The 24,400-nt window shown below is 46.4% G+C and overlaps 1 protein-coding gene across 1 annotated transcript; it reads right to left on the minus strand.

Annotated features, from left to right (window-relative positions):
* Window positions 1-567: 567 nt before the first annotated feature.
* Window positions 568-20,376, minus strand: TCTE1 (t-complex-associated-testis-expressed 1). Its single transcript, XM_045010236.1, has 5 exons — window positions 20,255-20,376; window positions 9,779-10,055; window positions 7,393-7,961; window positions 5,427-5,876; window positions 568-2,286 (listed from the first exon to the last, which is right to left on the minus strand). Exons 2-5 carry the CDS (start codon window positions 9,960-9,962, stop codon window positions 2,092-2,094), a joined length of 1,398 nt encoding a protein of 465 aa, XP_044866171.1. The 5' UTR covers window positions 9,963-10,055; window positions 20,255-20,376; the 3' UTR covers window positions 568-2,091.
* Between the last annotated feature and the right edge of the window lie 4,024 nt (window positions 20,377-24,400).

The following is a 24,400-nucleotide window of genomic DNA, read 5'->3' on the forward strand; positions in this document are numbered from 1 at the left end:
ATTAGCACTTGTTCCACAGACCCAGAATCTAACTATGGGTGAGGATCATAAAAAAAAATAACCACCTGGGACAAGTTCATCCCACCTGTAAACTCATTCAAGTCAGTGGAGGTACACTAGGCATGAATTTGGCCCAATATGTACAATCTTCCTCTAGAACATAGCATCTGGTATGTAATACATTAACTATTCCAGCACTTTTAACTCTTCCCTCCTGCTTCTTAACTGTTCTGTCTACACAGGGTTCTCAACTCTGTTCATAGCACAACCCACATTTTTAATACCCACACACAGTTTCTGTATCTCCCTTCCCAGTCACAGCCACATAATATCCAAACTGCAACTACCATTGCTCACCTGGAGAGGAAACATTTAGATCAGTATTAAATGTGGCTTGAGCTTCTTTTAATGCCATTTAGCAGCTGGAAACAAAGAAGGCCCCAGTACCATGTGACAGCTCGCCACAGACCACCAGCAAGCACGCTGCAGACCACTAGTGGTCCACAGGCCATTGTAGTATGCCCTTCATAGACTGCCAATTGATTTCACTGGTAAGAATAGAAGCCAATACAATAGAATATGTATAATTCCCTGTTTTAGTTATTTTATTGCAAGAAAAAATAATTGAAGAGGTTATAGAAAGAAAAACATATTCTGAGACTAACTCCAGGAGATGCCTTTTCAGGCCAGGCTGTGAGAGGTAGGTACTACGATGAAATCACCTCTGAGTGTAATCAGCCCCATCAGCCACACCTGGGGGTAATCAGCCCCTCATGAAATGAGTTGGTAGTCTCAGCACAGTTTCCTATGGACAGGTGTCAACAGCACACAATCCAGCAGCACTGCTGTGATGGAGGAGTGAATTCACATGGAAACTGAGCTCCCCTGTTGCCCCAGAGGTGATGCTCCCTGCTGTCTTGGTAGAGTGCCAGGATTGGGAAGTCTGTCTTTGGTGTACCTGCTCTAGGACTAAGCAGAGACCTTTTTAGTTTCCCACACTGTCAGCATGGAGTTTATAAAGCCCCCTAACACATACCCTGCTGTGGAAGGAGAATCTAACCCTTCCATTTCATTTTAGAATGGGGTGTGCTTAATTAACAGATTCCATACATAACACAAAGCCTCTGTCCCCTGGGGAGAGTGACAAAGGGCTGGTTCCCTTGTTTAAATGTGTGTGTGTCTGCTTGGGGCTGCTTCTTTGTACCACAAGCTGGTTAGTGTGGGAAGGAAATCCAAAATGGAGGGTGGTCTATTTACCAGAGGAACTCCTCCCTAAGGAAGAACTGTGATAATTAGATATCCTGGTAACTGGCCCCATATCAAGACTTCCATTCTGGGTCTGGTGGCAGTCCCTGTGAGTGAGCTCGGGCAAGAGGCCAGCTTGTCAAAGCTTTTGCAGAGCGAGCTCATGTACCATAGATAGGGTCTCCCATATTATTATTTGCTCTTCCCTGGCAACTGTGCCCCCACTTTATGATGACAATCTCATAAGTCTTGTGTGCTGCTCCCAAAGGCTGGGTGCGGGTGTTATTTACCATCCTTTGCTCCCAGTTGCCAATGACAGCATGAAACCACCTTGTGGCAGAACCACATGGGAGACCCAACTTTGGCACTAGCCTTGAGTCTCCATTCCTGGCATTCTGTCCCACAGTAACAATGAGCTACGTGATTTCTGGGCAAAGGCTACTCCAAGAGCTGACTATCAGAGGCATTCATGCTACCAGCCCCGCCAGGTGTCCTAGACAATGAGTAGAGCAGATAAGTTGAGAAAAATCTACTGAATGGAGGGGGCACGTGTAGTTTCCAGAATGGCAGGGTGGGCTTTGGCCAGTCTGAAGCTGATGGGAACTTAGCTCAGGCTGGGGAGTTGGAGAAATGGCAAACCCCTGACCACACTGTGTGAAGGAGCCAGTGAGAAATCTCCTTTGGGGTCCAACTGCCAGGTAGGGCCTGGTCCCTGACACCAGGCTGTCTGTTCCATTTTCTTACCCCTCCCCCAATCAGGAATGAATGTCATATGGCCACAGCTGCCCAATGAGGAGAGACATTTCATTTCAAAGGCTACAGCGGGAAATAAGGGCATGGGATAGGCTAATCCAGATCTGGGGATTTCTCTTCCAGGGAGTTTGGCTGGCACAAGGTTTTCAGACGGGCAATTTCCTGGTTAGCCTTCAGGGCTTGGTTAATGAGGTATTCGCTTTCTTGCCCCACCTCTGCCAGCCGCAGGTCAAATTCAGTCACGGTCTTGTTATCTGACATTCCTTCCAGCAGCTGCTTCCCACCATCCTGGAATCAGAGAGGAGATGGGTGTGAAGTACAGACCAGAGCAGGCTTGCTGCTCCATGTCCCCCAATCCCCAGAGTGCCTTTCACCGGCACTCACCTACTGCCTGCAAGTGGAGTAGAAGAGAAAGGAGCATGTGCATTTCCATCTCACATGTCCTAAGTAGGAGTATGTGACAAAAAGCAAAACATGGGATATCTTATTCCTCAGCAGGAATCTCCTGACTCAAACATTACTGGCAGGAAAACAGAAAAGGAGTGTAACCTTATGCGGTGCTCACACTAATGGCTCCCTCTGGGTATCATGTCAGCAATTCTCAGGCTCATGGCTGGTTAAGACTGAGATGATAACCTGACAGAGCCATGCTGGTATATCTGGTCACCCATTCATCAGCTCAATGCTAGTTAATGTCAACGCCAGCACGATTAAGGGTACCGTTCCTACTCCAGCAAATGACAAGAAAGGTCCATTCTGATAGCCTCCTTTTCAGAAATGGGGACATTTCTGTCCTGGGGACATCTGTGGTGAGGCAGAGCCTCCCACACAGGGGTGGCTCTAGGAATCCCGCCGCCCCAAGCAGGGTGGCGCGCCGCGGGGCGCACTCTGGCGGTCGCCGGTCCCGCAGCTCTGGGGGACCTCTGGCAGACGTGCCTGCGGAGGTTCCGCTGGTCCCGCGGCTCCGGTGGAGCATCCGCTGGCATGCCTGCGGGAGGTCCACCCGAGCCACGGGACCAGCGAACCCTCCGCAGTCATGGGGGAGGGGTAGCTCAGTGGTTTGAGCATTGGCCTGCTAAACCCAGGGTTGTGAGTTCAATCCTTGAGGGGGCCACTTAGGGATTTGGGGCAAAAATTGGTCTAGTGAAGGCAGGGGGCTGGACTCGATGACCTTTCGAGGTCCCTTCCAATTCTAGGAGATTGGTATGTCTCCAATTATTACCTTATTACCTTTATTAGCCACGGTACCAGTGGACCCTCCACAGTCATGCCTGCGGGAGGTCCACAGGTCCCGCGCCTCCGGTGGACCTCCCGCAGGCATGACTGTGGACGGTCCGCCGGAGCCGGCTGCCGCCCTGCCGGCAAAATGCCGCCCCAAGCGCGCACTTGGCGTGCTGGGGTCTGGAGCCGGCCCTGCTCCCACACAACTGAAGTTCAATCCACTAAGGAAATTCAAGCTGTGACAGAAAATTTGGCAGAGATCTCAGGAGTTCTGGAGCTTTGGGAGGCAGCTCACCTTGGTACCATTACCTCACTTACCTGTCAACACACTCCAGGGATTGGACCAACAAACGTTTTCTGGAGGTGTTGAATCCTAGGTATTGTCAGTCAATATCTATCAGATACCAAATAAACATGCTGCTCCTACCCTCTGTGACCACTCCTCCCGCCCCCAGCCCCCCACTGCCTTTGACCTTCCTGAGAGAGGGCAGGAAGTGGGAAAGGAAGGGAAGGAGTCTACCTTTGAAATCAACAGGAATGCAGGCACATGACCAAGGCCTGAGTTTGGTGTGCCTCTAGTGGTTCGACCAGGGGCCTGGGAGTCACAGCTCCTTGCCTGGAGTCCCATGTTGGGAAGGAAGTGTATCTAATGGTTACAGCAGGGGGCTGGGAGTTAAGACTCCTAGGTTCTATTTCCAGCTCTACCACTGAACACTGGCACCTCAGGCAAGTCACTTTCTCTCCCTGTGCCTCTGTTTCCTCATCTGTAAAATGGAGACAATAATACTGACCAACTTCTCAGTGTGTTTTGGGGTTTCACTAATGAACATCTGCAAAGTGCTTTGAGATCCTTGGATGGAAGGTGCTAAGCATTAGGGTTATTATTCCAAAGATAAACCTCAACCCTTTAGAACACCCTTTTCTCCTTGTATTATTCCATTCTAGCTCTTTGCTATTTAGAGGCTAATACAATTAGAACTAATAAAATGCTTGCTGTCTTCAAAGCTCTTTAAAAACATTGGCTAATAAATTCTGTCAGCTACCCCATGAGGTGGGCAGACAGGTGCAGTAGGTTTTACTATTTCCATTTTACCAATGGGAAAACTGAGGCACAGAACTTAAAGGTCATTTTCAAACATGGCTGCCTAGATTTAGGATTCTTTATCCACATGTAGCCAACTAAATAGAAGTGACCTGACTTTCTGAGAAGCTGAGCACCAGCAGTGACTTCGATGGGACTTGTGAATGCCCACCAGTTTTGAAAATCAGGCCACTTGGATTTAGGAGCTGAATATTAGGCATGCGGATGTGAAAACGTTGGCCAAAGCCATGTGGTGACTCAGTAGCAGAGCTGAGACTTATGTAAATTCAGCAAGTGAGCCAGTTTTCTAACAATGCTGATCTGAATATCGATACAAGCAGGAGATTATGAGGGTGATGCCTTCGTACCATGACAAAGCCATGACGGTCTCAGAAATATTCCCTGAATTTCCTGGGCCTCTCTTTAACTTGGGAACAAACCTCTCAATTTCCTAAAGGCCAAATTCACAAAATACAGGTTCAGCTTGAGGGTCTCATTATATATAAAGAGTACAGGGAGTGTGAAACAATGGGGATACCTTTTTTAGTGATATTTGCTGTAACCTCAGCTTCTCTGCTGCCAATAATTTATAATACTCAAAGCAAGATCACCTTGGCAGTGTGTGAGATGGAGATAAAGTTGGCTCTTTGGTGAGGGGCGGCAGTTCAGAGACCAAAGAAGCTCTGCATCGGCTTTATGTAAAATCATCCAGACCAGTGGTTCTCAAACTAGGGCCGCCGCTTGTTCAGGGAAAGCTCCTGGCGGGCCGGACCAGTTTGTTTACCTGCCGCATCCGCAGGTTCGGCCGATTGCAGCTCCCACTAGCTGCGGTTCGCCGCTTCAGGCCAATGGGGGCTGCAGGAAGGACAGCCAGCACGTCCCTCTGCCCGCACCGCTTCTTGCAGCCCCCAGTGGCCTGTGGCAGCCAGTGGGAGCCGCAGTCAGCTGAACCTGTGGACATGGCAGGTAAACAAACCGGCCCAGTCTGTGAGGGGCTTTCCCTGAACAAGTGATGGCCCTAGTTTGAGAACCACTGATCCAGACAGATGCTTAAGTTGGACTGCACTAGCTGCTGTAATGGCAGCAGACTGAAGCAATTTCTCTTTTAGGCACAGAAGCTGCTTACCAGCCCTATGTGGTTGCATGCAAGGTTGATGCTAGTCAGAGCTGTGTTCTGAGCAAGGACCTGGGAGAACAGCGTAGCTGTCGGCTCTGACAACTCGTTGCCTCCCAGATGGATAGATGTCAAGGTGGCATTAGTCAGCAGGGCATGGCCTATTGCCTGGCCGCCCTCGTCCTCAATGCAGTTGATGCGCAGGTTCAGAGAGGTCAGCGTAGAATTCTTGCCTAGGGCATGAGCAATAGCCTGGGCTCCTGGGGCCCGGATCCGGTTATTACACAGGTTGAGAATTTCTAGCTTGCTACGGTTGATCAGCTTGCCAATGGCTCGTGCTCCTCGGTCCCTGATCAGATTATGGGACAAGTCCAGCTCCACCAAGCATGGGTGATCTAACAAATTCCGTATCAGCACCCGAGTCTTTTCGTCATCCACTTTGCTCCGGCACAGCTTGAAGACCTGTGGGAGAAAAATATGGTTATGCTTGTTGGCACAGCAACTGCCATCATTTTGGAAGTGATTTTCAAAAAGCCTAAATGAGTTAGGTGCACAAGTTCAATTGAAAGTCAAAAGGGAACTCGGCACCTAGTCTCCATAGAGAGCAATGCCAAATCCACCTTAATTTCAAATTTAACAGCCTCTGTTTGAACTCTAACTGAAATATAACAACATACTGTCTTCAGGTGCACAAGAAATGACATGTTCCCCACAAGGGAACCTTGCAGTCGCAAAAGGGCCCCACAATGAGATCTCTGTGGCCACAGAAGAGCTCATTTCACCTTATGGTGGAAGGCAGTTGCAGAACCTGTCAATCCATCCAGAGAGGGAGGGGTCAGATTATTCTGCCTTTTCTCTGAATTGTGATGTGTCAATTAGTTAAACTCCGGAATTAGTTAAACTCTAGAATAGGGTTCGCAGGGAGGTTGTGGAATCCCCGTCATTGGAGGTTTTTCAGAACAGGCTGGACAAACACCTATCATGGATGGCTTAAGTTTACCCGGTCCTGCCTCAGCACAGGGGACTGGACTTGACCTCTTGAGATTCCTCCCACCCCTACATGTCTATGATTTTGTGGGGCAGAATCTCTGTAGTGGAATAACCGCGGAGCTGAGGGTTATGCTATTGTCCAGAGAGAAACATCCTCTGTGCTGGGAGTTCTAACACCGCCCCACAGTGTTTTGGGGTGTCTGTGCTGCTGGGTGACATCCAGTCTCATTTTCTTTATTAAGCAACATATTGCATGTTTCTGCTCGTAAAAGTTAAGAGACTGGCCTAACAGAGAACTGGCTCCCTTTGCTTATCCCCATCCAAGATTATGCAGGGAGGTGCAACAAGACTGCTCCTTCTGTCCTGATCTAGAGAGAACACATTTTATATGGGGGGAGGGGGTTACTCACGTTACTAAGATGCAGGCTTTACTGAACCTCACACAACACGTGATAACAAACAGCACCTAGCAGGATATTAAATTACATGCCACCTAGTTAGTCTCATTTCAAACATGAAGTTAGACAGGCACTGCGAAGGGGAAAGGCCCTGCCCTTAGCTAGCAGACAGCCTGGCTTGAGGGGGAAAGGACACGTCACATCTTGACTTTCCACTAACTTGGCCAAATTCAAGCCTGGTGCAAGCAGCCCTATCAATTTCAACAGATACAGACCTGCTTATACAATGTTGCCCAATGTGTGGCATCAAATGCATTTCAAATACTCTACCGGTTTGTGTGATTTGGCTGTGGCCCCTACATATTGCAGTGAATTGCAGCCTATGAATATATTTAGGCACCTAATTAGAAAGTTTGTCTAAGACAGTCAAATTATTTGAGTCAAACATTTGAAAGCCACCCACTGGAGTGGGAAGACTAATGGTGAACAGCAGGTAAAACTGGACTCTTGGCTCTTTGCAAGGGTATTCTGCCCTGTTTTAGCTTATCCTTTAAAACATCAATGTTAAAAAATCCATTTGGGCAAGTTACTTTCAAGGCGTGGCACTTCTTGAACGCATTGGCCAGAGAGCAACAGTCCTGATAGGTGAAGTCAAAGAGGCTCCACTCGAAGTTCATGCCACAGTCTTTCACACCATACGTCAGATGCAGCTCTTCTAGGTGAGAGAGGGCAGCAGTGAGCACTCCTAGGTCATAGTGATGCATGCACAATTCATCAACCCCAACATCACTCCCAGAATCGGACATGTCATCCTCTTCCTTGTTCTGATCCAGCTTCACTGGTGGGAGGAACTGATCGATTTCCAGCTTCCTCACATACTCCTTGCAGAGCGGGATGACCTCCAGGACTTGATTGGGGTCGGTTGTGTTAGGGATGAAGTACTTCAGGATGCTCTCCAGGTGGCGTTCAAAGAACATCCGTTTCCAGCTGCCCCCATAGCGGGAGACATCACACACTGCCCAGCGCTCAGTACAGCACCTCTTCCAGTAGCCTTCGTCACTGATCAGGTTGGCAGTCACTATGAGGGGCAGGCCTGTGGAAATCCTGTCCAGCACCTTCCTTTGGTGTTCTGGCAGGAGACGGTCCACAATAGGATTCTCTGTAGGGAATAAAGAAGAGGAGAGGTTACTCCCCAAAAGCATTCTGAATCTGAGAGGGGAGGTATGTTCACTAATCCAATCCCCCTAGAAATATCATGGTGAGTAATATTCTAACCCAGACCTATTGACAGAAGTTTTTTTTACCATTTGGCAATCATTGATTTTATATGCTGTTTGGGAATAGCATCTGTTAACTTATGCTCCCTTCTGCTGCTTCCATAGTACCACGCTACAAAAATATTGTCGGTCCTACATAAACTGTGGCTAGCGATTTTGTGTTTTTATTTCTAGGTGGTGGACTTCTTGTTGTCTAAGTAGATATTTAATGGAAAATTCTGCTCTAGGACACCAAGATAAATCCAGAATAACATCACTAATGTGAATGGAGTTGCTCTGGATTTACACCAGTATACGTCACAGCAGAATTTGGCTCGTTGTTTGGAGAACTTCTCCAGAGGATTATAACCTTTTAAAGGAGAACATTTTGGGTCTGGGCCCTTTAAATGTTCTTTATAAAACTTCTCTTGCCTTTGCACCTTTGTATACTCTGCTAAAAGAGTTACCCACTTTTTGCCCACCAAGCCCTCCCTATCTCCTCCTTCAAGCCTACCTTATTCAGAAAAACGTTCCCTTCTCCTCCAGTAATCTCTCTTCACCCCTCTGCCCTGAACCTCTGTCCTATCTCTCAGCTCATCTCGCTGACACTGGAAGCTCTTTGGGGCAGGGAATTTCTGCAGAGTGCTATATACGCTTACAGGACTATACACCTGATTTGTATTCACTATCATACCATGATGGAATCATAGAGACGAGAAACAGCGAGACCTGTCTGCACATGGAAAATCTTATTCTGAGAAGCAAAGCTGCGTTCCTACTTTCTCTCTCTTCTTGGCAGTCTCTCTACTAAAGATATCTACCGAAGAGCACTGTGGCTTTGCTTGAAGACTTCTTCCAGTATTCCCTCCATTTCCTCCCACACACTAACATCCTCACACTGCAGTGACCCTCGCTTAGACAAACCCTTTCTGAGGCCTTCAATGCCACTTTTCTGAGTCAGGCAGAGAGCAGCACTGAGGATCAAAGGAAGTTACTGCTTTTCCTCCCCAGTCTCACTGGGCTCCCAGACCCAGGCAGCTTGGGACCCAAACTCTGAACCCTGACCTGGCAGCATGCTAGACTAGCAGCTTGCTATTTCTTAGCAGTTCATCTGGTCCAGATGCACACAGTCCACCTGAGGATGTCACCATTCTTGGGTTGTCACATCACAGCTGACAGCTGTGGAAATGTTAGTGAAATCGTAAGTTTATATCCCACTCCCACACCCTTCATACATTACTTGTATTCTTCAACTGGGGCAGGGAATAGTTCTACCTCTGTCTGTACAGCACCCAGCACACTGGGACCCATCCTGACTGGGCCCCTGGATGGTACTGTAATGTGCCAGATGACGAAGAGCAGAGAAATCTGACTTCAGTGGTCAGGGTAAAAGCTGATATAGTGAGTCCGAGCAGGGCATGGAGGGAAATTGAGGCGCACCCCAACAGATAGGATGGGCTGAGTTCAGAGCACCTTCTCGCTCTGTGTAGTAGTCTCAGTGGGCCAAATTCACCCCCCATGTAACTCAATGGAAACCACTGCAATGGAGTTATATAGACACATCTAGCTATTGAGCAGCAGGAGAGATTTTTTTCCTCTGTCCACTCTCTTTCCCTTTCTTTGACACTCATGCATGGACAACCCAGTGTGAGCCCGCTCCACAACCCAAGGTAGAACAATGCGGTGCACAGGACTGCTGTGGGAAGGGACCATGGCTTACTTTCAAAGTTGCTGATGATGTGCTGGAGGCAGAGCTCACTGAGGTGTGGAACAATGGCCAGTGACCACTCAGGATCCTCAGCAATGATCCGTCGCATGCGTCGGGGATTGGCTGCAGGGTTCGCCGCTGATGTTTTCAATGGGGGAGAGGCCATGTTCGTGTCTCCAGAAACTGGCTCCTGCATCTTAATGTGCTAGTCTGACCCTACCCCCTTAGATGAAATAGAAGGAAAGTCTGCATCAGGACAGTATCACCAGCACATTTCCAGCCAAGGTTCCTGGGAAAAAAAAGACAGTTTAAGAAAGGGCAAACAACTGGAGCCTCTCACTGGTGCTAATAAAAACAACAACAACAACAAAATGTTGGCACTCCCATGACATCACTCTGCACACCATCACTCTGCTCACTTTGGATACCCTTTTCTGCTACCCTTTGTCTGTCTTGTCTATAGACTCATAGACTTTAAGTCAGAAGGGACCATTATGGTCATCTAGTCTGACCTCCTGCTCAATGCAGGCCACAGAATCTCACCCACCTACTTCTGTAACAAACCTTTAACCTATGACTGAGTTATTAAAGTCCTCAAATTGTGGTTTGAAGACCTCAAGCTGCAGAGAATCCTCCAGCAAGTGACCCATGCCCCATGCTGCAGAGGAAAGCGAAAAACCTCCAGGGCCTCTGCCAATCTGCCCTGGAGGAAAATTCCTTCCCGACCCCAAATATGGTGATCAGTTAAACCCTGAGCATGTGGGCAAGACTCACCAGCCAGCACCCAGGAAAGAATTCTCTGTAGTAACTCAGATCCCACCCCATCTAACATCCCATCACAGACCACTGGGCATACTTACCTGCTGATAATCAAAGATCAATTGTCAAATTAATTGCCAAAATTAGGCTATCCCATCATACCATCCCCTCCATAAACTTATCAAGCTTAGTCTTAAAGCCAGATATGTCTTTTGCCCCCACTACTCCCCTTGGAAGGCTGTTCCAGAACTTCACTCCTCTAATGGTTAGAAACCGTCGTCTAATTTCAAGTCTAAACTTCCTAGTGTCCAGTTTATATCCATTTGTTCTTGTGTCCACATTGGTACTAAACTTAAATAATTCCTCTCCCTCCCTAATATTAATCCCTCTGATATATTTATAAAGAGCAATCATATCCCCCCTCAACCTTCTTTTTGTTAGGCTAAACAAGCCAAGCTCTTTGAGTCTCCTTTCATAAGACAGGTTTTCCATTCCTCGGATCATCCTAGTAGCCCGTCTCTGAACCTCCTCCAGTTTGAATTCATCCTTCTTAAACATGGGAGACCAGAACTGCACACAGTATTCCAGATGAGGTCTCACCAGTGCCTTATATAACGGTACTAACACCTCCTTATCTTTGCTGGAAATACCTCGCCTGATGCTAAAACTGCATTAGCTTTTTTAACAGCCATATCACATTGGCGGCTCATAGTCATCCTGTGATCAACCAATACTCCGAGGTCCTTCTCTTCCTCTGTTACTTCCAACTGATGCGTCCCCAATTTATAACTAAAATTCTTGTTATTAATCCCTAAATGCATGACCTTGCACTTTTCACTATTAAATTTCATCCTATTACTATTACTCCAGTTTACAAGGTCTATTTTAGATTGCACGCTCTTCAGGGCAGGGACTTTCTACTGCTCTTATGTTTATACAGCCCCTAGCACAATGGGGGCATTGTGTAATAAACATAATAAATAATACAATGGTATTGCTATGAAGAGCTATTAATGCTTTTTAGAGGTTGAAGCTCATTGCAATTGTATTAACTTATATCTGCAATTTTTTCACTGTCCTTCCCCACTGCCTTCTATCCAAGGATTTCGGTGCTCTTTACGAACATTTGTTAACTGGAGCTTCAACACCCCTGTGAGAGGAGTCAGTGTGATGGGGCAGATAGGCCCCACATCAGCAACAAGGAGGTAAAGGAGAGCCTGTGGACCTAGCTGACCTCACCTTGCTACACCTGCAGCCAATGTCAGTCTTTCTGGGCCTGTTATCCCATCCATCAAATGGAACTGGAATCGAATAGACTGCCAGTCCCCTCCTCTACCCACTATGTCTCTAAAGACCAACACTCCTTTTTTCCCTTTTGAGGGTCAAATTTGCCAGTTTCCTTTCTCCTATGCCACCATAGCTCTCAGCCATGTGTGTGACAGAACCTTGTAAAGAGTAATGCAAAAACCCTCATTGAGGGACATGACAAAGAACAGACTAGGAAACAAGGTAGCTTCATTTCTCTAAGATGGATACTCCTGTCTCCCTTTCCCAAATCAGCATTGCCAATGGCAGTAATCTATACTAATGGACAGTTTAGATTTGTGGGGGTCTAAGACGAGTGACATACCTTGTATTCAGGAGCTGAGAGGCAGGTCCAGATCTTTATTTACACTGCAGAGCCCAGTTTGACATGGAACTTAAGGCTACTCTAGAAACGAGCACTAGACAATGACAAGATGTTCATCCAAAACGACCCTCCAATAATATCCTACAAAGAAGCCTGCAGCCACGTAGAATCAAACACCACAACGTCCCTCCCCGCACATCTCTGCTGAGCAGCGCCTTGATCCCATGCATCATCTTCCCTTAAAGGGAGAGAGGCAGATGCTGCTACACAGATCAAGCTCATTATTTCTTTTCCCTTTGTGAGACTGCTCCATTTTCCTTTACAGCGCTGATATGTGCTGGCTCAGCCAGTACTACTCCCTGTTTCTTTGAAACCTTTGTAGTACGTTTTGACAGTCCCTTGATCCCCCAAACTGTCTGTGGACATTATTATAAAACAACCTGCTAAGAAGGAAGAGAGGAGCTCTATGAAATGCTAAGAAGAACTAGAAAAGCAAAGAGAAACGATTCATGTTGTATTGCAGAGACTGTCAGCAAAGGCTTCTTCATATGTATTCACAGCACACAGCAGGTACTGCAGGACAGTGACCCGCTAATATGCTGGTGGGGAATTGGAGATGAGGGATAAGGTTATGGCAGATAGTTATTGGGCTTTAGAATCATAGACTTTGAGATCAGAAGGGAGCATCTAGTCTGACCTCCTGCACATTGCACTCCTGAAATAGAGCCCTAACCTCTGGCTGAGTTACTGAAGTCCTCAAATCATGGTTTAAAGACTTTAAGTTACAGAGACCCCACCATTTACACTAGTTTAAACCTGCAAGTGACCCATGCCCCATGCTGCAGAGGAAGGCAAAAACCCCCAGGGTCTCTGCCAATCTGACCTGGGTGAAAATTCCTTCCCCACCCCCAAAATGGCAATCAGACCCTGAACATGTGGGCAAGACCCACCAGGCAGATACCTGGGAAAGAATTCTCTAGTAACTCAGAGCCCTCCCCAGCTAGTGTCCCATCTCCGGTTGTTGGGGATTTTTGCTACTGACAGTCACCGATGGACCACATGCCATTGTAGGCAGTCCCATCATACCAGCCCCTCCATAAATGTATCAAGCTGAGTCTTGAAGCCAGTTAGGTTTTTTGCCACTGTTGCTCCTCTCAGAAGGTGGTTCTAGAACTTCATCCCTCTCATGGGTAGAAACCTTTGTCTAATTTCAAGCCTAAACTTGTTGATGGCCAGTTTATAGCTTTGGTGGTTACAGAGGAGGAGAGAAGATAGAGGGCAGCCTAAGATGGTGGGGAGGTCAGGTTTCCTGGTATGGAGGGGGAAATTAGCATGGGGATGACTATGGAAATGGCAGTGAAAAGGCTGAAAGGAGGAGGGACGTACACCCAGGAGGAAGGGAAACCACCCCATAAGAGGGTGAGGGGAAATTGGGGGAGGCAGCCAGAACATTCAGAAATGAAGAGTAAGCAGTGGTGAAACAGAACTATTTCTTCAACGAGCTCTGAATACAGAGGAAGTTTCCAAGGGTGTTCAGAGACAGCTAACAAGAACTGTGGGGAAACAGAGAAGGGGCCAGATTCTCAGCTGGCATAAATCAGCGTAGCTTCTTGTCTGTAATGGATTTACGCCACCTGAAAATCTGCGGTTAGGGACTGAAGAACTCCAGTGGCATTGATAGCACGTTAAAGAGGACACGCTATTGGGACAAGTAACCTTTCTCCACCTAGTGCTTTCTTAAAGGTGTCAGGTGCTTCTGCACTTCCCAAGCCAGTTGCAGTTCCCTGTGGCTACTGACAGCTTTCCTTACATTTCTGGAGCAGTCCCAGAAAGGCTGGCACTTAGAAACTGCAGCACAGCATAGATGGCATGGGGTTACTTCATGGTCATGTCTCAGAAAATGGTTTGAGTGTCAGTTTACTGATGGCACAGTGACTACGTGGAATGATTTTAGAGACCAAGTACATGAAGCCACATGGCATATTCCATTTCCAGGGCAATGAAATGGGGGAAAGGTGCAATTCCCAAGTCCCTCATTAGGTAATATGCATCCTGCACTAATCAATAAATAGATCATTGCAATCTGTGAAGTTTGTAACCTGGAGTTTAACAGACATTTAAAAAACAAACGACACCATCCCCAAGATACCAGCACCAATCCCTCACGTGATCACATGACCAAATTGTTTTCACCCTTGTCCTCCCAATGCTACAGCACCTCCTTTAGCTTATGCTTGCAAATTCTTGCAAAATCCTTGGGACAGGAACACTGTCTTTCTTTGGTTTTGTAAAGCACGAAGTAACTAACTAAATAATAACCAGCCAAGAGTGACCAAATTACAGTCTGTAGGCCAAATCAGCGGCGGCGGAATGGCAGGCGGTTAGCGCCCACACAATAGAAATATTGTGGGGCCTGATCTATGTTTCTAGCCCTGCAAGTCATTCCCTGTATACTGTGTGCATACGTGCAGAGCAGAGGCGCTGAAGCAGCTGCTGCGGTGCTGAGGAGCAGGTAGGTACGACATCCCGTCCTCTCTCTCACACCCCAAGTATTCCCTGCTGCCCATGATGCAGAGCATCCTCCTTGACTCCCCTTCCTGTCCCTCACACCCTGGCCTCCCCCTGTTACCTCTGACTCTTCCCACTCCCCATGCAGAAGCACCTCCATCCTCACCCCTCATTCATTTGCTTCTTGGCGCTAAGATCAGAGTGTGAGCAAAGCTTCTTGGAGCGAAGATGAGGTCTCTTGGTCTATCCAAGGCTGTGATCAAGTGTCTTGATATTTTGGTTTTTGTGCCTCAAGATAAAAACTTTGTCTGTGTTTTGGTAACTCTGAGGTAAAAATATTATCTAAGTTGTACCTCATTCAAAGTAGCTTCTGCTGCCTCTGGGCCAAATGCAGTATATAACAGATTTAACAGAGCTGTGGTCTGTGGAAACTATGCCCCAGGATGCTATGTTCTGCTTTGATCTGAGTGGTGACATAAATTAAATAGATCTTGGGTCTGTCTGCATTGGGAAATGAGATTAAGGGTAGCTCGGGGTTAGCTAACACATGTTATCTAAACCTAACCTCAGACTCTTTTCTTAATCTAGACAAATCCCACATGTGATGCTGCACAGTACTAACCATACAGCCACTAGACTGGACCCCTGTGGTTCTATCATTGGTTCTATGCAAACTAGGTTTCTCTCTTGCACTCTGTTTCCAGTTCTCCATTGTTCCTACTTAGCATTCAGTGTGAACATGAATATAGCAGGAGCGAGGTTGTTATGGGGTGATAACTATTCCACAAAGGTGCCTGAATCAACTCAAAGGCTCCAAGGTGTTGCAGAGTGCCAAGTCTGACGCTGAGTCATTAATCACACTGAATCAATTCACACAACCTTTGGCATGATAATCATATACCCCAGCTCCTGTTCAACGGCATGGTTTTCTGGATGCTTCCAGTCCAGACACAAATCAGTTTGTGAAATGGCTTCTTTCACTGATTTGGGCTCATGTACCCCTATATCTTGGCTTTAGGAATCTGAGACAGAAAACTATAGCTGATGTGGCAAACAAATTCCAGAAGCTGAGTTTGTCTCACATATATTTAAACATTGGATGGATGGATGGACAGATAGATACTGAAAAGCAAATTACAACTTCTTCACTGCAGAGGATGCGAGGGAGATTCCCACACCTGAGCCATTCTTTTTAGATGACAAAGCAGAGGATCTGCCCCAGATTGAGGTGTCAATAGAAATGTTTTGAAACAAATGTATAAATAAAAGAATAATATGTCTCCCGGACCAGATGCTATTCACCCAAGAGTTCTGAAGGAGCTCAAATATGAAATGGTGGAACTCCGAACTTGGTATATAACCTATTGCATAAATCAGCCTCTGTAGCGGATGACTGGTGGATAACTAATGTACCACTGATTTTTAAAGAAGGCTCCAGAGGTGATCCTGGCAATTACAGGCTGGTAAGCATAACTTCAATACCAGGCAAACTGGTTGAAACTATAGCAAAGAACAGAACGATCAGACATATAGATGAAGACCTACATTGGGGAAGAGTCAACATGGCTTTTGTAAAGGGAAATCATGCCTCACCAATCTATTAGAATTCTTTGAAGGTGTCATCAAACATGTGGACAAGGATGATCCAGTTGATATAGTGTATCTGGACTTTCAGAAAGCCTTTGACAAGGTCCTTCACCAAAGGCTCTTAAGCAAAGTAAGCTGTCATGGGGTAAGAGGGAAGGTCCCCTCATGGCTCAGTATCTGGTTAAAAGATAGGAAACAAAGAGTAGGAATAAATGGTCAGTTTTCACAGTGGAGAGAGGTAAATAGCAGGGTCCCCCAAAGATCTGCACGGGTGCCAGTGCTGTTCAACATATTCAAAAATTATCTGGAAAAAGGGGTAAACGGTGATGACACAAAGTTTGCAGATGACACAAAATGAAGATAGTTAAGTCCAAAGCTGACTGTGAAAAAGTTACAAAGAGATCTCTCAAAACTGGGTGATTAGGCAACAAAATGGCAGATGAAATTCAATGTTGATAAAGTGCAAAGTAATGCACATTGGAAAATATAATCCCAACTATACGCATACGATGAATGGGTCTAAAATTATCTGTTACCACTTAAGAAAAAGATCTTGGCGTCATCATGGTTAGTTCTCTGAAAACATCTGCTCAATGTGCAATGGCAGTCAAAAAGCTAACAGAACATTAGGAATCATTAGGAAAGGGATAGATAATAAGACAGAATATACCATGACTGTATATATCCATGGTACTCCCAGAGCTTGAATTCTGCATGCAGTTCTGGTCACCCCATGTTAAAAAAGATATATTAGAATTGGAAGAAGTTCAGAGAAGGGCAACAATTATGATTAGGGATATGGAACAGCTTCCATAGGAGGAGAAATTAAAAAAACAGTGACTGTTCATCTTAGAAAAGAGATCACTGAGGGGGGATATGATAGAGGTCTATAAAATCATCAGTGGTGTGGAGAAAGTAAATAAGAAAGTGTTATTTACCCCTTCAGATAACACAAGAACTAGGGGTCACCCAATGAAATTAATAGGCAGCACTTCTTCACACAACGCACAGTTAGTCTGTGGAACTCATTGTCAGGAGACATTGTGAAAGCCAAAAATATAACTGCGTTCAAAAAATAATTAGATAAGTTCATGGAGTGTAGGTCCCATCACAACATTATCAATAAGCCAAGAATAGTCAATAAAAGTAAATACATGCTCCTTTCCACCTACTCTACACTTAAATGATATGCAGTGAAATTGGACATGTAGTAAATTCCCAATCTATTTTACTTATGCACAGATCAAGGCAATTTGCCTTTCTGCATAAAACTACTACAAAAAACCCTATTTCCTCTGATGGTAAAGAATTCCACCCAGTGATTCCAGGTTAGATTGCTAACATTCTAGCTTCTTCACGCCATGAAGTAAGAAATAAGGAGGTCTGCTCAAAGAGAAAGGTTTCTGGCTTTTGTGGCTAATCCAATGCCACTGAAGTCAATGTAAAGAATCCCATTGACTTCACAGGGCCCCCTGACAGCAATAAGTCAGTCCAAGAAATGGATTAAACATAAAGCCTCTGTCAGCACTAGAGCTCGTAAATGTATCTAAAACTATTTCAAATACAGTTACAGCCCAATAGAGTTTGCACTCACATCTAGGCCCTGTCTACCCAGAATTTTAGAGAGTTTGCTCACCACTGTTCTAGCATTGTGTAAACACTGGCTAAGATGCAGGTGTTTTTACTATCACAATATCTATATCTGCTCTGAGCAGGGCTGGATCTGACAATAGTAAATACACCTGCTCTGTCTAGCATTCTCACCACTGCTGCCACAAGTGTAGATCCACCAGCGGTGAATTAGGGGAGCCATTTTTGTCAATGTATGTTATATTTGTATTAAGTAACTATGTAGTTGACTTCTGTGGGGTAATGTGTAATGCGTGGCTCTCCATTTTTTATACACTAACATGCACGCCCATACATACCGGACAAGGAAAATGTGCTAGCTACAGTCATGTTGGAAAACGGCTGTCAAGTTCAGATCTGGCAGAACTAGCTTTGCCATCCATTTGCTAACATGGCTATTTATGTGAACAGTACAACAAACTATGCCAGAGACAAAATTATCTTCTATATCTCCTTTTACTTAAGGTGCCCTGAGTCATCACCAACATATCAGACACTCCTCAGTGATGGGAGTCGTCATGTTTATGAAGTAAAACCTCAAGAAAGGTAGCTGCTCGGGAATTAACCACCACCCGTGACAACACTTGCCAATCAGCAGTGGCTGGCAGGGTCTTGTCAACTCTTGAAGGGGCACTTTATGTGGCAGTAATTGTGAGAAAGATGACATCCAAGATGGGAATACACAGATAGATGGAGTCAAGAGAGGTAAGGAGAATATCCAGCCACTTCCAAAAACGTCAGTGCTTGCTCATCCAAGTCAAGTCTAGCTCTAGCAACGTCCTGAACTAGCAGTGACTTGATCCTCTCTCCTCTCCATCAAGCTGTTCTCTACACTCCCAATAAAAATTAATTGGTTACTTAATTTTAATAATTAAAACAATACTTTGCCCTCCCTTAGCTCCTTCCATCCGAGGATCTCAATGTACTTTACAATCAGTTAATTTAATCCCCCATTGAGGTAGGCCAAATAATTTCCTGATTTTACAGTTGGAGACAATGGGGTACAGAGACTTGCCTGGGTCATACAGGAAGCCCATGACAATACTATGAATAGAACTTATTTCTAAATTCCCAGGCCTTTGCTTTCACAACCAGAACATGATCCCTTCCCCTCACTAATGACTTTCTGGCATTCCTTTCTATATTGTAAATGTCAGGGTCCTTAAAGGTGAACTGAAGGGCTTTCTATCTGCCAAGATCTGACTTCAAGCCCTCTCAGTTCTGTTTCTCCTATAACTGCAGATAGCATTACTAGCACCAGAAGCTGAAAAATGCTATTTTAGGAGTTAGTGATGTGATCAGCTCCAGCAGAGGAAAAAAGAAACTGAGGGCCTCAATGCAGATTTTGGGAAGTAAGCAAAGGCAGAAATGATTTTTAAATCAAGTGTTTTAAAAAGTATTCTCCCCAAGTTCTTACACTGAGCCATGTCCATGGTATCGGAGTCTCAATTTACAACAGAACCTCACTAATTTGTACTAATGACAGGCCCATGTGTGATTACCAAATGTTGCAAATTAAAGAGTAGGCAACCAAATGTAATTTTAAGAAATCGTACTTAAAGCATCACATAATATGCTTTATCATGCCTAGGGTGACCAGACAGCAAATGTAAAAAATTGGGATGGGGGGGTAATAGGAGCCTATATAAGAAACAGACCCCAAATCGGGACTGTCCCTATAAAATCAGGACATGTGGTCACCCTAATCATGTCTTTTGACAAGCATAATTTAGTACTGATTAATAAGGGTAATATGCCAGAGCATGCTAGTATACTGACTGTGGTATATTTGGTAAAAGAAATGATGTCTTAGTAATAGACCTCACTACAGCGTGACCTCTTCTGTTAAATACCCACTGAAAGTTGGGATGAGAGCAGTTGGGGGGTTTTAAATGACAAGTATTGAGTTTGTGAATTAACGGACTCTGGGAGGTTATTATTGCATAAGCATTTGGCAGTGTGCTCCAGACACAAACAGGCAGCCCCTGTCCAAGGTGTTGACAACACAAAGCCCCCATATTTCTCTAAGTGAGAAGAAACTCCCTAAATTTCCTCTGTAAGGAATTGCTCAGTGGGCTGAGGGGGGTGGGGGCAGCCGCAACCATCCCTGGCTCCCCTCCAGAGCCACATGGACTTCTAGGAATTCACTGCAGGGTGGAGCCTTCTGCCCACAGGCTTTGTACCGTGCGCCGGCTCTAGGGCCCGTTCCCCGCCCAACGCAGCGCTAGCTCCCGGGCAGGGACGTCACCCCGACCGCTGGAGACGCCTGGCCGGGGCGGGCCCCCGAGTAATGCTAATACACGCGCTGCTCTGCCTCTCCCCGCGCCCCTGGCTCCGGAGGCTCCCGCCCAGCCAGGCCGGCCCCAGCCGCTCACCGTCTCCCGCCGCCTCGGCCCCGCTCCGCCCCGCCTGGCCTGGCCTGGCCTGGCAGGCAGGACCCGGCCGCGGTTGCTAGGGAAGCGGCCCGTTGTCAAGGGCGGGGCCGGGGAGAATTCCGAGGCCGGAAGCGAGGGGCGGGGCCAGTCCCGGCGTTCGGGGGCTCGTGTGCTCTGGCCTCCGCCGTGGGGTGCCCCCTTCGTGCCGTGACAGGGGGCGGAGGGACCCCCCCCCGCCCCGTGCAGAGCCGCCGCAGAGCCATGCACGGGTCTGTTCAGCGGCCCCACAGGAGGGGGGGGGGTCACCCCGCCCGTGCGCCCCAACATCTGCAGCAATCAGCAGCCCCGGCGGCACAAGCCCTGGCTCAGGCCTCGGCTACACACACAAGCTGCCCGGCTTACAATGTCCCGGGACAGCTAGAGCAATGCAGCCCCCAGTGTGGTCGGGTGTAAAGGGGCTCACAGTGCTAATAGGGTTGTCAGACGTAAAAAAACCCCTGAGATATCTGGGCTGAGCCTGACCCCGACCCCATGCACTGGCCAGCTGGCAGCGCCTGCGGAGCTCCCTGGCGGATTTCCTGAGACAACTACGTCAAAAAAGGGGAGATCCTGGGAAAAACCTGGACAGGTGGCAACCCTAACCAGTATAGCTATGCCCATTCAGGAAGGGGACTAAACTACGTTAGTACAAGGTAGCTTTATATTAATACAACAGTATTCACACTAGGAGCATACTGGTACAACAATAGCACTAAAAAAAAATGGCATCCCAAACCAACAGAGTTATACCTGTATAAAAGCTGTGTGTAGAGCAGGCCTTAGCCCTGGTCTACAGGACAAACATGTCAGTATAACTATGTCGCTCAGATATGTGGAAAATCTGCACCCAGAGTGACACAGTTATACTGACTTAACTCCCAGTGTAAACTGTGTTATGTTGGCGGGAAGGCTTCTCCTGTCAACCTAGTTACTGCCTCTCCAGGAGGGACATGGAGTATCTATACTGATGGGAGAAGCTCTCCCATTGGTGTGTTTCCTCACTAAGCACTACAGCAGCAGAACTGCACAGGAGCAGCTGCAGTGCTGTAAGTGCAGACACGCCTCGAGTCCTTAGAGACCCCTTCCACTCCCATGCACAGATGACACTCAGAGCACTACTGCTGGGCTTCAGAGGGAACTGCATCCAGCTGTGAGCTGATGTGGATGATGGTTAGATGCTGGAGGTCTGATTGTCCATTGACCTGGCCTTTGCATATTCATTACACCTGGCAAAGTGGGTGTAACACATTGCTGTTTGGATTTGGTAATGTTTGATATGCACTTTGCACTGGTGTAAATGACTATGCAAGGTGCAGGACAATGGAGAATCAGGCCTCAAGAGCTTGAGGGAGAGGGAAATGAAGAGGGAGTGGGATCTGGGAGAATCCCTCCCCGATCACCTCCTCTCCGGTCCCAGTGAAGCCCAGGCAGTTTACTCTGAAAACTGTCTCTGGAAAGGATCTGGATCCTGGGATGTTGATCTAAACTCTTATGTGCAACCAGGGGAGGTTCTAGACATTTTGCCGCCCCAAGCACGGCGGCATGCCATGGGGGGCGCTCTGCCGGTCGCCGGTCCCGCGGCTCCGGTGGACCTCCCGCAGGCACGCCTGCGGATGCTCCACCGAAGCCGTGGGACCAGCAGACCCTCCACAGGCATGCCGCCCCAAGCACGCGCTTGGCGTGCTGGGGCATGGAGCCGCCCCTGTGTGCAACAAGGAGCCTTTACCCCAACAAGGCACTGGCCTTCAGCAGCCCCCTCAGGATGTTGGCCTAGAACCCACCTGAGACAACCAAAAAGCCAGCTATGGTAACTGCTGCAGTTTTCCAGATATCCCAGAAAGACCTTTCCCTGGAAAGCTTAACAAACACTACCCTCAGAAGGATGAATTCTTTGCTCTGCTGAGGGATTTTGTTTTGGCTTCACTGTTTGTTTTTTAACCCATTTGGTTATTGCAGCTACTTCTCATTTGTTAAAGGTACACTGTCAACTTGAATTTTCTGGAATTGGCTAATTCCAAACCGTCATATCTTCTGATAGAGTCCCCTTTAAATGGTGTGTCTTGAAAAAATACCCCTAAAAAAACAAAGTTTTTTATTATGAATTATTATTATTTATTTGCTCTGTTGCTGATGTTTAGGAAGGTCTTTTAGGCAGGTCAGAGGACAGTGACAAACAGGCCCAGATCCACTTCTCCAGCCCATTCTCCCTGTGAACATACCTATCTGGTGAGCTGGTAGAGTGGAGGACTATAGGCTTAATTCCCCTGGTAGTTCTTCGGTCAGTGGTTCAACTCTGTCTCAAAGGAATTGGCCTGTCGCTCTATTTGGTTTCAATGCAGCTGCTGTTACTATGTAGTTAACATCCTATTTCAGGAACCCTGGAAGGTCATGAACCCTTAACAAAACAGTGAAACTGACTACACACAAGGTGCTGACAAATACACAGTGTGAACAAACAGAGATAAATTAATGTCTTTCTCTGATCACTTTCAATTCTAATCATTTTAGCATTTCCTGGTACAAACAGTAGGAACAAGATTTGCAGATGGATTGACAATGTCTTTTTAAATGCTGATGATGTGCTCAGTGCTGAGCAATACACAAACATATGGACAGTCCCTGGAGGACAGAGTAGATGATCACAATGGTCCCTTCTGGCCTTGAATGCAGTGAAACTATGAATAATAATAAGTACTGCCAACTCCTGTGATTTTATTGCGAGTCTAGGGATAGCTGGTATTTTTTTTAAAAGCCTGAGCTCCTTTAACTAAAAAACAACAACAACAACAACTAAAAACCAAAGATGTTCCTGTCCCTCGTGGTTGTGGAGAAAAGCCTAAAAAGGTGACCTTAGTGTACCTAAAGGCTCAGGAACCGTGAGGCAAAGAAAAAGACCCCCTAAATGTATTCTCTTTAAAGCTCATGATTTTAAGCTAATCTCACTGTTTTGAGGCCTTACTCATGAGTTTAGAATAATAATTTATGCAATGTTTATATATGGCCAGATTCTGCCACACTTTCTCAGCACACATATTTCCGCTGAAACCAATGGAGCTACCTGGGAGACAAGTTACTGCTCAACTTCAGTAGGAGTTTCAGAATCTGTCCTCTAGTGACTTCTATCCTCAGAGCACTCTACAGTGGTCCCGATCCTACAACTCGTATGTGTGCGAGCACTTCCACTGGGCCATTAACAGCTCAGATACTACAGAGAGGAGGGCAAGTAAGGTTTTATAGATTAGAAGGCCAGAAAGGATCATTGTAATAAACTAGTCTGATCTCGATAAGACATAAGACAGGCCATAAGACTTCCCTGAATTAATTCCTGTTTTAACTAGTGCCGATCTTTTAGAAAAACATCAGGATGGGGTCCACCAACCAATTAATCTTCACATCACTGGGAATAAATCTTATCATCAGGTGACACTGATGATTCCTTGGTTAGACAACAATTTGCAACTGGACTTTTTTTTGTTTAATTGCTCCCTGACACAGCGATGGATTTAAAAAGCGAGGTGGATCTGCAGATGCCACAAGTCATTGCCCACCAAAGCGGAGCAATTGGAAGATACAGAAGGTCACATTTTGGGCTTAATTTCTTTGACAGCCTCCCCTTTAAGCAAAAAAGCAGCATAAGTAGCAGTCAGAAATAAGACTGTAGAAAAAGGAGGCAATGCATAATAACACAATATACCTTCCTCATTTCGGGCATTGGAAGGACTGATTTCTGTAGAAGGAATACAAGAATGAAACTGACATGGGTTCTCCAGCTGGGGGTTGTAGCCATCCTCCCTTTCTGTATGACTAGATGGGAGTGGGCTTCCCATATTTGTTCTGTTGGAACATGGGGTTGTGGGGTGGGAAAAGTTGAGAAGCACTTAACTAGATATATATCTGCTAGGGCAACAAGCCATGTGTCTGTCAACTGGCATCTGGAAGATATGAACTAGATATGGGATGAACTGTATTGATTCTTTGAAAATTCCAAACATTGCAGAAGACTAAATATCTGAAGGGTATAAACCCCAAAAATGGCAGGGGCCCAACACCTATAACTAGGAGTAATGGGATGAAATTAGGAATAGAGAGGGTTAGACTAAACATCAG

This window comes from Mauremys mutica, chromosome 3 (assembly GCF_020497125.1).
Source record: "Mauremys mutica isolate MM-2020 ecotype Southern chromosome 3, ASM2049712v1, whole genome shotgun sequence".
NCBI classification, from domain to species: domain Eukaryota; kingdom Metazoa; phylum Chordata; order Testudines; family Geoemydidae; genus Mauremys; species Mauremys mutica.

Bases quoted from the DNA above. Each gene is read 5' to 3' on its own strand.
- TCTE1 (XM_045010236.1), bottom strand. From the start codon at position 9,962: ATGCAGGAGCCAGTTTCTGGAGACACGAACATGGCCTCTCCCCCATTG. The intron at 7,962-9,778 runs GTAAGCCATGGT...TATTCCCTACAG, and splicing joins CATCATCAGCAACTTTGAAA to AGAATCCTATTGTGGACCGT. The intron at 5,877-7,392 runs GTAACTTGCCCA...TTTCTCCCACAG, and splicing joins AGAAGTGCCACGCCTTGAAA to GTCTTCAAGCTGTGCCGGAG.